This window comes from Salmo salar, chromosome 24 (genome assembly GCF_965601325.2).
Source record: "Salmo salar chromosome 24, fSalSal1, whole genome shotgun sequence".
Lineage (NCBI taxonomy): Eukaryota > Metazoa > Chordata > Actinopteri > Salmoniformes > Salmonidae > Salmo > Salmo salar.
Window position 1 is genome coordinate 24,056,076 of NC_138314.1, and position 17,903 is coordinate 24,073,978.

Below are 17,903 nucleotides of genomic sequence, written 5' to 3' on the forward strand. Positions count from 1 at the left end.
ATTTTCAGTGAGAATACATAATGAAAGCATAATGTACCAAGGGGATCCCTGAGCTCGATCTGAGGGGCTGGCCCACTAAGTGACACCGTGAACTCCTTCAGGCTGGGGTCAAAGGGCACCTCCCACTGGTTCTCCTGAGCACTGTCATGATTGGAGGAGAGCAGGTGGACCTTCAGGCCCTGTACTGTCTCTTCCACCCACTTCAAGACCTGGCAGGAAAGAAGACATCATCTCAGCAAGACAGCAGCACACCTCACACCCCACACAGCTAGAGGACAAACTAGACAGGGGTGGTCTGGAACCTGTCACACTAGACTAGACTATATAGACATGCTGTCAAAGACCTCTACTGGAAACCAAATCAGAGCGAAAAGACAGGAAGGATGTGCATGTGACCTCATGACCCATCTCTGATTCTGAAACTGTCTGCTTCAACACTGCAAGCTGGTCTTTGTCTTTGGACCATTCTTCCATCTCCAAAGTATGTCTCAAAGGGATCTTCCATAAACAAAAGGAAAGTGAAACAGCTCAACTGTCAAAAAGATAACATACAGTTTTCTGCACTCTTAAGCATGAATTCCCCAGAGGAGTTTCTCTCACAGTGGAAGGCAGCACACTGTCCTTCTGCAAGCCACCTTTAATGAATCATGGGATTGGTTCTCCTGTCCTGGCTTTACAAGAGTCTAGGAGAGATCTATTCCAGATTATAAACAAGTCCAACTGTGCAGGGTAAATGAAGACTATCAATGGATCAACTTTTTTACTCTGTGTTATCTGACAAATTGGGTGGGCTTTAAATAGCAGATGTGGCCTGAGAGGACTGGTCTGGTCTGGAGTTGATGGGATTGTGGCGGCTTCACTGAAATGAGGCTCATTATCTTGTTCTCAGAGAAAAGATGACCCAATGCCTGGCTTCTGCTGACACTGAAATAACCCTGGGTGGCTTGATTACATTCAATTCCAGTAGTAAACATCACTGAGTATACTTTCCCCCATGACTATTACTGTAGAATATTTGACAGGTAGAATTTTTATCTTTGAGTTTTCAACCCTGTAGGTGAAATCACGCTGGTGGTTATGAATCAGAAGAAAAACAACCTGTGTCCTTTCTCCTTTACAGGAAAAGAAGAGCATAACCTGTTGTGTAACTGTGCCTCATTCATTTCACTGACTGGACCATCCTTTTTTCCATCTTTCAAGGGCTTAACAAGCAACTGTGGTCTTGTATTTGTTTTGACCCCATAATCGTGAGGGCAGACATTATGGTTGCATTGTGTCTATAATAAAACAAACTGAAAACAATGCTTCAGTGGCCCCTCTGAGAAAAGGGGCTTATTCAACACATCTTCATATATTTAGGAATAATGGAGATTGGAGTGAGCAAAGCCTTTGATAATTGAATTAGCAGGCCTCCCCTCTCTGTGTACTGGCCCACTGGCTACTCTCAGCAGCTGGTTCCTCTCAGAGTTTACAACTGGAAACAGCTGTAAGGTCTGCCACATGTGCAGCCGTCCCCAGTGGAGCAGGAAACTGCTGTAGCGTGAGCTACATCTTCCACAAACCGGTGTCTATTTCATCTCCAGCACCCAGGGAGGACACAGAGTAGACATTCATCTCCCCACAGCCTTAGACAAAGGGACATGGAGACTCCGAGACATTCATCTCCCCACAGCCTTAGACAAAGGGACATGGAGACTCCGAGACATTCATCTCCCCACAGCCTTAGACAAAGGGACATGGAGACTCCGAGACATTCATCTCCCCACAGCCTTAGACAAAGGGACATGGAGACTCCGAGACATTCATCTCCCCACAGCCTTAGACAAAGGGACATGGAGACTGTCTGGTCTGACCAAGGTGTGTCTCAAGGAACATGCTGTGTTCTGATGGTGCTGCTACAGCTGCTCCCTGCCTGAGCCATGGGAAATCCAGAGAATCTACGGGTCTTTGAAACCTCATCCGCTGTGTCTCAGCTGAACCGGCACATGCCGGTGTGTCAGGAAGAAGCATGCACTGTTCTTTTCTTCCTCCAGCTTGGTGGTTGTCTACAGGGATTCCTCTTCCTCATGCCCCTTTGAACCCCTCCAGTAGACCGCCTGACTGATGGTTTCTCTCATCGTGGTTGGGGAACCTACAGACTACAGCCCTCCTTGCAGACAGGGGTCACCAATCTCCTGCTCTGAGGTTAAGACGCCACCACCATCGTGGTGAGAGAAGAGACGGGGTGCCAGGAACCAGGCTATTAGGCCAGATCAGTTCCAGATGGATCCCCGTTCTCCTATTGGACGGGAATGTCAAAACACCTGCCTTGCCTTTCCCCCAGACAACAGACAAGAGTCTACCACATCTGTCTTCCTGTCTCTGGTCTAGACCACAGAGAATGGCTTTGTTCACTAACCTCAGGAACACGACAGAGGATACAGGTTAACTGGATTTCATTTATATTTTCACAAACACTCCTGTCGCTTTAACTCACTACTGGGCCCACCTGAAATCAATAGGCCAATGTTACCAGTGGTTCTTTTATGGAAGGAAGTCCAGCTATTTCAGTGTGGAGTGCATGTGGATCACAGTAGGTTGGTGGCACCTTAATTGGGGAGGATAGGCTCGTGATAATGGCGGGAGTGGAATAGGTGGAACGGTATGAAATACATCAAACACATGGTTCCCATGTGTTTGATGCCATTCCATTCGCTCCGTTCCAGCCATTATTATGAGCCGTCCTCCCCTCAGCAGTCTCCACAGGTGTGGATTTGAAACACAGAGACACGAACATGCATTGGCCAGGATACTGCCAAGGTGATCATAAACAGTCTACAGTAGATTATAGATGGGAGGGCAATAACTCATGAGCTCATGGCCTGTCCTGTCTCTTTATCACCCTTATTGAGTCTAAGCTGAGGCAACAGAACAGACATCCACAATATGCATGGATTCGTGCATGGATGAAACCTCCCAGAGCCCAGAACGATTTGTCTTGGCCAGGTTCTCAGTCCTCTTACATCCTTCACACACTGAGAACTGAGGATAGCCTCTGTGATCATTAGGACCAGAATCAACGCATTAGTGTTTTTTTTCTACCCGAGCTCGGGATTGTTTGGCAGATTGCTCCAGTGATAACAACAAGTTAAGTCTTAATAGTTGAAGGAGTGTCACACACAAGGTTTCACAATGAGCTGTTGTGTGTGGACTTGGAGCCAACTCCAGTGGGCAGCTGTGTTGGAAAGGGAAGCCATGACAGATCATATCCTGGGATTAGACAGTAAAATAAGCAGTCTGTTTTCTCTCCACCTCTCCCCCGAGACCACAAAACACTGTGTATATTTGATTTGGCAACAGTATATTAAACTCATATTAAGGGGGAAGATGTTAGTTAGATGTGAGGTATTCATGCGGTTTCTAAGGATTAAAGGATTTACATTAATTTAGTAATAACATGCCACCTAGGAGTTACAATCCCACTGGTTGTAAATGCAACTGAAATACGGTAGTAGTTCTCCATGTGGCTCCATACTAAATGAGCAGAGAGAATAGCATGACATTTTAAAGGTATAATGGGTCACATTAAAACATAAAGGCCCTCCAGCCACTATCCACACTCGGGCCCAGGTTGAGAGGACTGGTTTCTGTTGGGGGGGGGAATGTGGTGCCTCAGCTCCTCACCATTAACCATCATAACGTAGCACAGCACTGTCCTGCAATGTGGACATGACATTTAGACACTCCTCAATGAACTGTGGAGGCTATGAAGTGTTCATAGAACCAAATCCCACACACATGCACCATACATACTTGCATACATAAAGATCGGCATGAGTTGAAAAAAAGCAGACACCCATAAAAACACACATTGAGAACTGGGTTCAGGGGTTCAGTGGGCCACCTCCCCCAGTGAACAGTCATACTTGGCTCTAGTGTAGAGCTGCCCTCTCCTCAGCCCAGCCATCTCATGTGATGATATTCAGGATACCAGTGTTTCTTCCAAAGGAAACCGGCTTCTTTTATGTTCGATTAGGAGTTATTGAGCCACGTTGAATTTGGCTTCCAAGATTTGGGGTTCAGTTACATGATAAGATAAAGGAATCACTCACCCCTACTATGTAGTTCCTGGTGAGTTTAATATTAGCTTCGAAAATATTTGATGTGTGTCTATGAAATATACAATGATTACATGTTCGGGTGATATGGGATTCATATCGCTAGTCTTTCAACTGATTTTACATATCAAATATTCTCCATAAACCATTTGTTCACTTGAACCCACCTGCATTTTTTTAGCCCATGTCCTAAAGAGACAATAAACCTTTGCTTCTTACAGAAAAACCACACTATGGTTGACCATTGACTCAGCACACCCTCGTCAGTATGCTTGAAAATAATATAAATTCATTTGATGACTCTCACCTCATTGACTTGCTGCTTGTTCAGGTGAAAGATCTGTCCAGAGCTGGTGGCAGCGATCTCCTCATAGGCTCTGTACCCAGGCTGAGAGCGGTCTCCACAGTCCCCAGTCAACACAAACACAACCTGGGTGCACACAGAGGACAGCAGTGGAAGGTTATTATTACTGAACTTATACTGAGATTATTGTAATCATACATTGCAATCAATCATTACCTGTGACTGTCGGAGCTGCACCAGTTGCAGCACGTCCCGTTTGAGGTGGTAGTCCTTGGCCCTGGCGTCAGTGAACACGTAGATAAAGGAGCTTGGTAGAGACACCTCCAGGGCCTTCTTAATGGCTCCTATACTCATCTCTGGACAGTCTCCACCTCCCTGAGAGAAGACAACACACAGACCATTGATCCAACGGTATCACTGAGGGCCTCAATAGGAACAAGCAATCCATCACTATGCATAGACCTGTGCTATGCTGTGTAGCCTAACCATAATCTTATTGAGGTTAGAAAATGATACTATACTGTATTGACTATAGAGACTATGGGCTTTATATTCTAAGTAGTCTGCACTTCTATTGTACAGATCCTGCATAGCCTACCTCTTTCCTGGTCTACAGATTGATTTCAAGCATGTACAGCCTATCCTATGGAGTCTGGCAGATGTTCTGGCAGAGGTGGTATAGCTCTAACGTTGTAACAGGTTTTGGTTCTGGTACACACCTGGACAAACAGCTCCTGCAGATCCTGCTGGAACTTCTTTGGGTCAGTGGTGATGGACACAGGGCCAATGTCTAGGAAAACACATCATGTGGACGCTATTAACATTATACATGACGAATGGCCGGATAATCAAAGGACAATCAATAAAAGACGAAAATGAAAGATAAAAATATAGGTCAGTTGCACTGGATAATTATAGGGTTCTGGATGATAGTCCATGGTTAAATGGTAGTCCATGCTGCTCCCTCAAAAATAATGCTTGTAATACCATAATTCATTGGTGGTGGACAATTAAGTATCACATACATCCTAGATAATATAACAATATAGCATGTCTGTGGGGGTATTGTGCCATCTCTGGGTCAAAAAGCCCATGATGACTGAGTAATTATTAGTGTTTAGTGCTGAAGTTAAAGCACCAGTGCAGTCAAACAGCAAACCACCCTGCATCCCATTACTGGCTTGCCACTGAAGCTAAGCAGGGTTGGTCCTGGATGGGAGACCAGATGCTGCTAAAAGTAGTGCTGGAGGGCCAGTAGGAGGCACTGTTTTCTCTTGTCAAAATGTTTAAAAGATTCCAATGTCCCAGGGAAGTGATTGGAGACATTTCCCTGTGTAGGGTGTTAACCCCGGTGTCCTGGCTAAATGATTGTGGACTACAGCAAAAGGAGGACTGAGCACGCCCCCATTCTCACAGGGCTGTAGTGAGAAGGTTGAGAGCTTCAAGTTTCTTGGTGTCCACATCAACAACAAACTATCATGGTCCAAACACACCAAGCCAGTCGTGAAGAGGGCATGACAAAGCCTATTCCCCCTAAGGAGATTGAAAAGATTTGGCATGGGTCCTCAGATCCTAAAAAAGTTCTACAGCTGCACCATCGAGAGCATCCTGATTGGTTGCATCACTGCCTGGTATGGCAACTGCTCGGCCTCTGACCGCAAGGCACTACAGAGGGTAGTACGTATGGCCCTATACATCACCAGGGCCAAGCTTCCTGCCATCCAGGACCTCTACACCAGGCGGTGTCAGAGGAAGGCCCTAAACATTGTCAAAGACTCCAGCCACGCTAGTCATAGACTGTTCTCTCTGCTACCGCATGGCAAGCAGTACCGGAGTGCCAAGTCTAGGTCCAAAATACTTCTTAACAGCTTCTACCCCCAAGCCAGAAGACTCCTGAACAGCTAATCAAATGGCTACCCAGACTATTTGCATTCCCCCCCCCCCCCCTCTCTTTTACACTGCTGCTACTCTCTGTTTATTATCTATGCATAGTCACTTTAACTCTACCTACATGTACATATTCCCTCAATTACCTCAACTAACCAGTGTCCCCACACATTGACTCTGTACCGGTACCCCCTGTATATAGCCTCGCTATTGTTATTTTATTGCTGCTCTTTAATTATTTGTTACTTTTATTTTACATTTTTTACTATTTTTACTTAACACTTATTTTTCTTAAAACTGCATTGTTGGTTAAGGGCTTGTAAGTAAGCATTTCACCTGTTGGTTTTGAAATTTCCTATCTGGCCCTCAAACCATCATGGCCACCTAATCATCCCAAGCTTTCAATTGGCCCATTCCTCTCCCCTGTAACTATTCCCCAGGTGGTTGCTGTAAATGAGCATGTGTTCTCAGTCAACTTACCTGGAAAAATAAGGGCTAAATGAAAGTCAAAAACTTGAGGTTGAAATAATACTTTTTTTACCATTTTAATTGAAAACAACCACAGTAATGATTTGATATTGGGATAAAAACGCCTGCATTGGACCTTTAACAGAGGGTGACCTGGTCCCCTCTCATACTGCAGTGTATCCCAGCATGACAAATAACAGCCTGCTAAGATCTGACACTTATTTGGACTCCTTCAAGGGATGATCGATGTAGCAGTAAACATTAACCGACAAACAGAGAATATATTGTTTGTGATAGAGAATAGGTTAGCATATAGAACAGTATTTCACTCTAGTGTGAGGGATGGGCCCGGTAGGTTGGGGTGGGGCAAACGTGTGTGTGTTTTTGTGTGTGTGTTTGTGTGTGTACGTGTGGCGTGTGTGCTTCAAGCTTTGCCATCAAATTGCAAGCCTTGCTTACTAAATATAACTATTACAATAGACATTGATAATTTGTGGACATGTCAGACTGTCAGTCTGCCTGGTGATTATCTCTTGATCGCTCTCTCTCGCTCTCCCACTGTCTTTTTCTTGGCAGACTTTTTAAATCTTTGTCCCCATTTCACTCATAAAATCCCATAAAACATGGATACTGTCACGCCTCTTTGTCAATCACCCAGTTTCTTTGCAATCTCAGGAGGTTTACAAGGTCCCCAAAGACAGAATGTGTAGCGTTAGTGTAGCTAGCCGAGCACAACATCCCCCTCCCAACTTCCAGCTCTTAGACCCAGGCTTGGTTACTGGGGCTGGTAGGCTTTCCGGAGGGGTGGATGGGGGGTGATTGGGGTAATTACACACAAGCAGGCAGCATATGCTTCTCATCAGGGCTCAAACACCCTCCCCCAATAGGGCACTCTCTATTTTCAAACTCCAGCTATCCCATAGAGGGAGAGTGGAAGAGGGACGCTTGGGGAAGAAGCTTACCTGTTGCCATCCCCTTTAGCCCAGTTATCCTGTTCCTCTGTGTGAGTCATGTTAAGCACACTAACTGTAGCCTAACTCAAATGTAGCTGGGTTGTTCCACCAAGTCGTGCCTTTTGAGATGTGTAACTTTGAGATTTTTTGTTGTTGTTGATTTCACCTAATTTTAACATTCTGTCATAAGAGCACATGTTCAACTTAATACAACACCTGCTTTACCATCTCAAGAGGTTAAATCAAGTGCCAAATAAAGTGACAGGGTTGACCATAACAGAGTTGACGATTTTATCTTTAATCAGCCATAAATCCCCTTGTGACAGGGGAAATGGAAGCTTGTTGTGTGCAACAGGGAGGGGCAATTGAATGCAAGCTTCACAAAAAAAACCATTGTTAAAATACTTCTAGGTTGTCTATCTATGGGTAACAGGGTTGAAGTGTTACAGTATGCTCGACTCACTTGGTTTTCCACCACAAAACACCAGAAAATAGGCAAAAAGAGTAGAGCCAGCCAGCTCGCTTGCTTTTATATTATGATTTGACTATTAGATAGATGTTCAATGTTTCTTTTGAAAAATAGATTTTAAAAGGAATAGTTTCAACATATTAAAACAAGAGTTCAGTTCACATAACAGGGTTGACCTTAAAATGAGGGACAGGTTGTTTTTTGGTAAAATTAATCACTACTCACATGAAATAAATAATAATCTCCAGAAATGACTTTGTCAAAGCAACAAAATAACTAGGACTTTACAATGATGGCGAAAACTTGGTTAATTTCGTTAAAATCTTCCTGGAATTTTGGCACATTGGCAAGTCTTTATTCATATACAAATCTGATTTATTGAATTCTCCATGTGGGCTTTTAAAATGATATTCAACATTGGTGCACAACTTCTAATTAAAATATCAAAGGGATGGAAAAGGTACTCATTTCGTGGAAAGACCCAATTAGTGTCTTATTTTTCGAATTTGTTTATCTTGAAACAGAGCCATAAACATCTGTAATTTGTAGTTTGCTTCCAGTTAAAAACCTCAGATTAGCCAATGGATAATAATTTGCATAATATAAATCAGATAAGGCTATACTGTATAGGCTACAGTTGATTTGGCTAGTAAATATTAAGATAAGTCATGTAGTGAGTGAAATGCAGGAGACTGAAATCAATTGTTCATGTTAATTGTTTAATGTAAATAATGTAGGCCTATTGTAATTTTTTTTAAATGCTAAATCTCTTACTCTTGTAAGAAATAATTTGAGTTCTGCAACTTTTCATCTTTTATTTTTTACCTGGGTCATGAAACGGGACGAGGACAAAGTTTTTGATGGGTCTGGTCCTCCGGTTGAGGGTCTTTTCCAGGATCCGAGAAGCGCCCTCTATCACCTGTTTGAGGTCGTCGTACATTGAGCCGGTAACGTCGAACACAAAGGCCAGGGTTGAAGCGCTGTCACTGTCCATGGAATCAAAGTCCTCCTGGACCCCCTCAACTCGCAGGTCAGCCAGTACTTTGGACCCGCAAATAAAGAGCGCCAAGACAAGGCACTTCAACATGATACCGGTCATTATCAATTCACTGCATCTGTATTTGTTTTCAGAAATGTAACAAACCAGTTAAAACACAAAACTTTTGACGAATCAAAAAAATCACCTAGGCCTATAGAAATACAATTATTGCCAAAAACAACTCAAATCCAAAAATCATTGGAAATGTTGCCTCAACTGAAATGCACACCGATCTAGAGTAGATGATGTAGCACGTTATTTCCTCCGAGTTACATCCATGTACAAACGTTTGGAGGGACTGGAACGAGCTGCTCCCCTGGAGAAATGGAACGCTGAGCGCTCTGAACGGGGCGGAGATGGGTGTTAAACGGGTCCTGAGTAGGAACAAGCTGTTTTTTTTGTGTGTGTAACTTGACCCGGCTATGACTTCCAACCCAAACCCTATATCCCACATTCTCCTGGCTGGGTACACTTTATCCAACAGCATTGGATCCGGCCAACCTAGTTTGGTACAAAGCAATTGTGCACAACTTTTACAGTGGAGAATACTTGTGGTCATGACTCAAGAGCATTGTCCAAATGGCTTGGGTTTTATTAATAGCAGCGTTTATATTCAGCTGGCATCTAATTTTGTACATGCTACTCTCTGGTAGTAGCCTGTCATAACAGTATACTATCCCTCTGGTGCATGAATGGAATCAGTGGCTTGACAAGATACAGAGAAATGCTGTACCAGATGTGTTTTCAGAGGAAAGGTTTAGGAAGCCAAACGTCCCTTTCTCTTCAGATTACACATTCTGATAAGAGCGGATACTTCGATTGCATCACATGCTGAAGCATTCGCTCTCAGTGATCTCTTTTCTGTATTTTCTTTTCATTAGATTTATTTGAGCCCAAATAAATAGGTAACTGTCACGCCATGCAAGCCGCGAGACCGAGGTAGCATATCCGTACGTTTGGTGAGGAGATAAGGCAACCTACATGAGGAAGGAAAGGGGCTGTCTAGAATGGGAACAATTCAGAGACCCAAAAAATAACCATTGGTGTCTGACAGGAAATAACAGGAAATCGACAGAGATTTAGAGTCACACTTCTGTGACTAAAGGAATTATCATTTCAGTCTCCTATTCCACATTTCTTCTTACCAAAAAAAAGCATTTCAAAGAGAAACAATACCTTTTATAGGATGCTGAAGCAACGCCAGAAAACAAGAAATTAACGCTGTTTGCTACAGTGATAGACATTTTATCTTTCTGAACCAACCAGGTCATAATTCAGACAAACAGCGCATTCGGAAAGTATTCAGACCCCTTGACTTTTTCCACATTTTGTTATGTTACAGCCTTACTCTAAAATGCCTTTTCCCTCCTCATCAATCTACACATAATAACCCATAATGACGAAATTTTGGCAAATTTATTACAAATAAAAAACGGAAATATCACATTTACAAGTATTCAGACCCTTTACTCAGTACTTTGTTGAAGCACCTTTGGCAGCGATTACAGCCTTGAGTCTTCTTGGGTACACCTGTATTTGGGGAGTTTCTCCCATTCTTCTTTGCAGATCCTCTCAAGCTCTGACAGGTTGGATGGGGATTGCCACTGCTCAGCTATTTTCAGGTCTCTCCAGAGATGTTTGATTGGGTTCAAGTCTGGGCTCTGGCTGGGCCACTCAAGGACAATCAGAGATTTTTCCCGAGGCCACTCCTGCGTTGTCTTGGCTGTGTGCTTAGGGTCAATGTCCTGTTGAAAGGTGACCCTTCGACCCAGTCTGCGATCCTGAGTGCTCTGGAGCAGGTTTTCATCAAGGATCTCTCTGTACTTTGCTCCATTCATATTTCCCTCGATCCTGACTAGTCACCCAGTCCCTGCCGCTGAAAAACATCCCCCAGCATGATGCTACCACCACCATGCTTCATTGTAGGGATGGGGACAGGTTTCCTCCAGACGTGAAACTTGGCATTCAGGCCAGAGTTCAATCGTGGTTTCATCAGACCACATTATCTTGTTTCTCATGGTCTGAGAGTTCTTTAGGTGCCTTTTGGCAATCTCCAAGCGGGCTGTCATGTGCCTTTTACTGAGGAGTGGCTTCCGTCTGGCCACTCTACCATAAAGGCCTGATTGGTGGAGTGCTGCAGAGATGGTTGTCCTTCTGGAAGGTTCTCCCATTTACATTTACATTTTAGTCATTTAGCAGATGCTCTTATCCAGAGTGACTTACAGTAGTGAATGCATACATTTCATACAATTTCATACATTTTTATTTTTTTTGCTGGCCCCCCGTGGGAATCGAACCCACAACCCTGGCGTTGCAAACACCATGCTCTACCAACTGAGCTACAGAGGAACTCTGGAGCTCTGTCAGAGTGACCATTGGGTTCTTGGTCACCCCCCTGACCAAGACCCTTCTTCCCCGATTGCTCAGTTTGGCCAGGCGGCCAGCTCTAGGAAGAATCTTGATGGTTCCAAACTTCTTCCATTTAAGAATGATGGAGGCCACTGTGTTCTTGGGGACCTTCAATGATACAGACCTTTTTTGGTACCCTTCCCCAGATCTGTACCTTGACGCAAACCTGTCTTGGAGCTCTACAGACAATTCCTTCTACCTCATGGCTTGGTTTTTGTTCTGACATGCACTGTCATCTGTGGGACCTTATATAGGCAGGTGTGTGCCTTTCCAAATCATGTCCAATCAATTGAATTTACCACAAGTGGACTCAAATCAAGTTGTAGAAACATCTTAAGGATGCACCTCAGCTCAATTTCAAGTCTCATAGCAAAAGGTCTGAATACTTATGTCAATAAGGTATCTGTTTGTTTTTTTATATATATATTTACAAACATTTCTGAAAACCTTTTTTCGCTTTGTCATTATAGGTGTTGTGTGTAGATTGATGAGAAAAAAAAGTAACAAAATTTGGAAAACTTGAAGAGGTCTGAATACTTACCAAATGCACTGTATGAGCATGGCACACTTTCATCCTCCTTTTGCACCACGTAGTAACTCCAATTCTAATGGCTCTTAGATCTCCTGCACTCAACCAGATGGATAAGAATGAACAGACAGTGTTGAACTTGCTGAGGACCTGCCTAGCCTGTACCCAGCCACTATATACCCAATCAGTATGACTTTCACCAACAAAGTGATTGCACATCAAGAACATCAATACTTCTTAATGGACTATTTGAAGTGAGGCAGTCTGCTGTAGGAATACTTAAAGTTAGGGTATAAAAGCTTACACTGTGAGTTTATGGTGTTAGACTAGAGTATGGATTTGAAATGGAAAGCACTCATATCTATGAACTGTCATAAAGCACTGTTTAATGAACAAGTTAGTCTTTGTTTCACCAAGTGAGACCACCAGGCTTTGATGGATAAATCCCTAATTAATGATAACAGGGTAATTTATGTTTAAATTGTACAAAAGCCAGAATCTCCATTGAACTTCAATCACTTTCTGTCTGAGTTCTGTTCCTTTATCCCCTTTCGATTAAACGGGTATTTGAGGGAACCGAGCCACGATTTAGGAAACAAATTCAATCACACAAATGTAAAGGCAGCCACTTTTAAAATGCTTTTTATTCTGTGCTCTGTGTTCTTAAATGCAAATGACAGCACAGGGGGAAATGATCTTTCTCGCTTGAGTAAGGCTAAATCAATGAAGCTGACAAATACCTAATGTTCAGACTGAAATAACCGAGACTGAAGGGGAAAAAGCATCATCACATGCTGGGATCTGTGATTTCTGTTGAACACACAGGACAGACACAAAGACGACAGACTCAAACACACAGCCCGCAAACAGCTTTACAACGAGAATGTATGCCTGTTTGTTCTCAATAGCCGAAGCCTTGTTTATACACAGGGTGGAGTAAGATGCGCTCAAAGGAAATAATGAGCCTCAATTGGGATATGTCAACTGTGAAGAATTACACTGTGTTGCTTGGTCATGCCATTCAAGAAGTGGCTTTAAACATTACAGTGCCTTGCTGGTAGTGCTGATGGGAAAGGGAATAGACATATAACACAATAGGAGGCACATACCACAAACATAATAAATTAATCCTTACAAAAGCCCCTCTCTGCCCACTTTCCCCTCAAATAAAAATAGAAAAGAAATCTCCTCAGAAGGAAGCGGGTTTGTTTTTGAAGGAGGATGAAATAAAGGCATTCCATTAAAAAAACTCTTAAGCTTCATTTCATGTGAATAAACAGCACTCCAACAAATGCAGCAAAGCAACAAATATTAAATGTTAGACACCTATTTACACTGAGTGTACAAAACATTAGGAACATCCGCTCTTTCCATGACATAGACTGACCATGTGAATTCAGGTGAAAGCTATGATCCCTTATTGATGTCACTTGTTAAATCCACTTCACTTCACTTCAGTGTAGATGAAGGGGAGGAGACAGGTTAAAGAAGGATTTTAAAGCCTTGAGACAATTGAGACATGAATTTTAAGTGCCTTTGAACAGGGTATGGTAGTAGGTGCCAGACACACCAGTTTGAGTGTGTCAAGAACTGCCACACTGCTGGGTTTTTCACACTAAACAGAACTGAGGCTGTTCTGAGGGCAAAAGGGGGTGCAACTCAATATTAGGAAAGTGTTCCTAATGTTTTGTACACTTAGTGTATACTATATCATATATACATGGGTTTATAAACAAGTTGATCTCTCTCCACACTATCAAATCAGTGCCTGTTGATGGCTCCTGCTGTAGTCTTTCAGGTAGCCATGTGACAGCTCTCCACATGTCAGTCACACCACTATGGCTCTGTTGAGCGCCGTTCACAGTTCACACACACCTCAAGGGGTATCCTCCAGTGTAGACCACAGGGAAAAACAACCTTTACACTCTCTCTAAAGCTGGTCTTCAGTGCTGTCCATCCCTTGTTTGAGTTCTTGAATGAAGTCCACAGACATATACCATCAACAAATTCCTTCCTCGCATGTATATGTTCAGTGTCTCTTACCCTCATGTCCTTGTTTTATTTTACATGTTGTAATATCAGAGGGCTCAGAGTTGTTTTCAATGCTTAGTGGAGATGAATATGTGCAATTGAGGACAGTATTACACAAGTCCGTGCCCGCCTCCTCACCCTCCCACGTCTCCTGGATGGTACATGGAGGGATGTTGATGTTTGTAGATGCTTCTTCTCATAGCAGGTGCGATGGCACTGTGTTAGATTCACTTGGGAATCTGTAATAATAATCACCATTGAGTTCAATGTGGCAATGAAATCAGACATGGAAACAAACAGTGCAAGATCCTATTGACAATAAGGGACCCTGAACTCTATAAGAAGTAAATGCAAGGCTACTTTAAACCCAAGCGGCCCCATGCATCTCTCTATATTGAGCTCAAAAACTCTGTCACATGTTGAGCAGAACGTCAGCTACAATTGGCAATAATGGGCAGTTGAATACATTAGACAGAGGGAGGAGACCAGCTAACTGCCCTCTCTCCTCTCTGAGCACTGTAAGGATGTTTGATCAGCAGCAATCAGCAGAGGTTAGTTTATTTAAATATATATATAACCTTTATTTAACTAGGCAAGTCCGTTAAGAACAAATTCTTATTTACAATGACGGTCTACCCCGGACCAAACCCTAACCCGGACGATGCTGGGCCAATTGTGCCCTGCCCTATGGGACTCCCAATCACGGCCAGTTGTGATACAGCCTGGAATCGAATCAGGGTCTGTAGTGACGCCTCTAGCACTGAGATGCACTTAGACTGCTGCGCCACTCGGGAGACCCAAATGTTGAAAAATGCACAAGAACAAACTGTGGTCTGACAATGGCTGCTCTGCATTGTTTTTAGACCATGCGAGTCTCTGAAAACTGTACTATAATGTCATCCTCAACAGATCAATTGACCACACAATTCATAGTTTCTCTAATTATACCAACAACAAAAAAATGTGATTGTATGATATGTAGATCCATGTGACATTTCCATCACTGGGATGCTGCATGATTAAGATAAAGAGATCACTTTATTGGTCAATTACACACAAGGTCCAACCAAAATGTTACTTCAGCTTTTAACCCAACCCCTCCGAAAAACACATGCATACATATACAGGTTTTTACACATACATACATACACAGGTTTTTGCATATACATTCATAGGTTTTTACATATACAGGTTTTTACACATACATACATATATATATATATACGGGTTTTTACACATACATACATATACAGGTTTTTACACATACATACATACATACATACATACATACATACATACATACATACATACATACATACATACATACATACATACATACATACATACATACATACACAGGTTTTTACATATACATACATATACAGGTTTTTACATATACATACATATACAAGTTATAACATATACATACATATACACGTTTTTACACATACATACATATACAGGTTTTTACACATACATACAGTTGAAGTCGGAAGTTTACATACACTTAGGTTGGAGTCATAAAACTCATTTTTCAACCACTCCACAAATGTTTTGTGAACAAACTATAGTTTTGGAAAGTCGGTTAGGACGTCTACTGTGTACATGACACAAGTAATTTTCCAACAATTGATTACAGACAGATTATTTAATTTATAATTCACTGTATCACAATTCCAGTTGGTCAGAAGTTTACATACACTAATTTGACTGTGCCCTTAAACAGCTTGGAAAATTCCAGAAAATTATGTCATGGCTTTAGAAGCTTCTGATAGGCTAATTGACATCATGTGAGTCAATTGGAGGTGTACCTGTGTATGTGTTTCAAGACCTACCTTCAAACTCAGTGCCTCTTTGCTTGACATCATGGGAAAATCAAAAGAAATCAGCCAAGACCTCAGAAAATAATTTGTAGACCTCCACAAGTCTGGTTCATCCTTGGGAGCAATTTCCAAATGCCTGAAGGTACCACATTCATCTGTACAAACAATAGTACGCAAGTATAAACACCATGAGACCATGCAGCCGTCATACCGCTCAGGAAGGAGACGCGTTCTGTCTTCTAGAGATTAACGTACCTTGGTGAGAAAAGTGCAAATCAATCCCAGGACAACAGCAAAGGACATTGTGAAGATGCCGGAGGAAACATGTACAAAAGTATCTATATCCACAGTAAAACGAGTCCTATATTGACATAACCTGAAAGGCCGCTCATCAAGGAAGAAGCCACTGCTCAAAAACCGCCATAAAAAAAGCCAGACTACGGTTTGCAACTGCACAAGGGGACAAAGATCATACTTTGGAGAAAAGTCTTCTGGTCTGATGAAGCAAAAATAGAACTGCTTGGCCATAATGACCATCGTTATGTTTGGAGGAAAAAGGGGGAGGCTTGCAGCCGAAGAACACCATCCCAACCGTGATGCACGGGGGTGGCAGCATCATGTTGTGGGGGTGCTTTGCTGCAGGAGGGACTGGTGCACTTCACAAAATAGATGGCATCATGAGGGTGGAAAATTATGTGGATATATTGAAGCAACATATCAAGACATCAGTCAGGAAGTTAAAGCTTGGTCACAAATGGGTCTTCCAAATGGACAATGACCCCAAGCATACTTCCAAAGTTGTGGCAAAATGGCTTAAGGAAAACAAAGTCAAGGTATTGGAGTGACCATAACAAAGCCCTGACCTCAATCCTATTGAAAATGTGATGGCAGAACTGAAAAAGTGTGTGCGAGCAAGGAGGCCTACAAACCTGACTCGGTTACACAAGCTCTGTCAGGAGGAATGGGTCAAAATTCACCCAACTAATTGTGGGAAGCTTGTGGAAGGCTACCCGAAATGTTTGACCCAAGTTAAACAATTTAAAGGCAATTGAGTGTATGTAAACTTCTGACCCACTGGGAATGTGATGAAAGAAATAAAAGCTGAAATAAATCCTTCACTCTACTATTATTCTGACATTTCACATTCTTAAAATAAAGTGGTGATCCTAACTGACCTAAGACAGGACATTTTTACTAGGATTAAATGTCAGGAATTGTGAAAAACGGAGTTTAAATGTATTTGGCTAAGGTGTATGTAAACTTCCGACTTCAACTGTACATATACAGGTTTTTACACATACATACATATACAGGTTTTAATATATACATACATATACAAGTTTTCACTGCTCTACTCACCAAACACTTTATGCCTTATACCAGCCCATCGTACAGTGACAGTGCCTGCACAATGGAGGGGTCTGCCTTGGAACCCTCCTGAAACTCCTGCAGGGTCAACTTGCCATCAGCATTCTGGAATGGGGATACAGGAGAAGAGAATGCCATGGAACTGCAGCTGTATTGCAGATCAGGCTACTTTTACTCTATCTTACCAGCAGGGGGCAAAAGTGTTTCTCAAACAAATCCTGAGTGAAGTACCAGAGCCTGTTCTACACGGCTTGGCTGATCTAGTTCAGTGCACTTGGATGGTCAGCTCTCTTCCCTCTGCCCATATAAATGACTGAGTGCTGCTGCTGTGCTCTGAAGCCAATCCTATTGGCTGATTCTGGCACCGGGTATTGAACTGACAAACACACCCAAGCTGGTTCTATCTCATCTCTCACTAAGACGAGGACGTGGAGGGCCTGAGTGAGCTGACTGGGCATTAGCACTGGGCTGTGGTGGTGAGGATAAATCTGTGGTGTTTATAGACCGCAGGCAGTGTTAGTGACGC

At 42.7% G+C, this 17,903-nt stretch overlaps 2 protein-coding genes across 3 annotated transcripts in view; both read right to left on the minus strand.

Annotated features, from left to right (window-relative positions):
- Positions 1–9,555, minus strand: part of hmcn2 (hemicentin 2) — a 63,048-nt gene extending 53,493 nt beyond the window's left edge. For both annotated transcript variants that reach the window (XM_014171852.3, XM_014171851.3), the window contains exons 1-5: positions 9,004–9,555; positions 5,121–5,191; positions 4,618–4,776; positions 4,405–4,527; positions 38–209 (exon numbers count right to left, since the gene is read on the minus strand). In XM_014171852.3, coding sequence (XP_014027327.3) covers positions 38–209; positions 4,405–4,527; positions 4,618–4,776; positions 5,121–5,191; positions 9,004–9,277 — 799 coding nt within the window. In that variant the 5' untranslated portion in view covers positions 9,278–9,555. The remainder of the gene's footprint in view (positions 1–37; positions 210–4,404; positions 4,528–4,617; positions 4,777–5,120; positions 5,192–9,003) is intronic.
- A 3,226-nt stretch (positions 9,556–12,781) lies between these two features.
- ncs1b (neuronal calcium sensor 1b) overlaps positions 12,782–17,903 on the minus strand; it is a 32,974-nt gene continuing 27,852 nt past the window's right edge. Inside the window, exons 7-8 of the mRNA XM_014171850.3 lie at positions 17,369–17,482; positions 12,782–14,425 (exon numbers count right to left, since the gene is read on the minus strand). Coding sequence (XP_014027325.1) covers positions 17,384–17,482 — 99 coding nt within the window. The 3' untranslated portion in view covers positions 12,782–14,425; positions 17,369–17,383. The remainder of the gene's footprint in view (positions 14,426–17,368; positions 17,483–17,903) is intronic.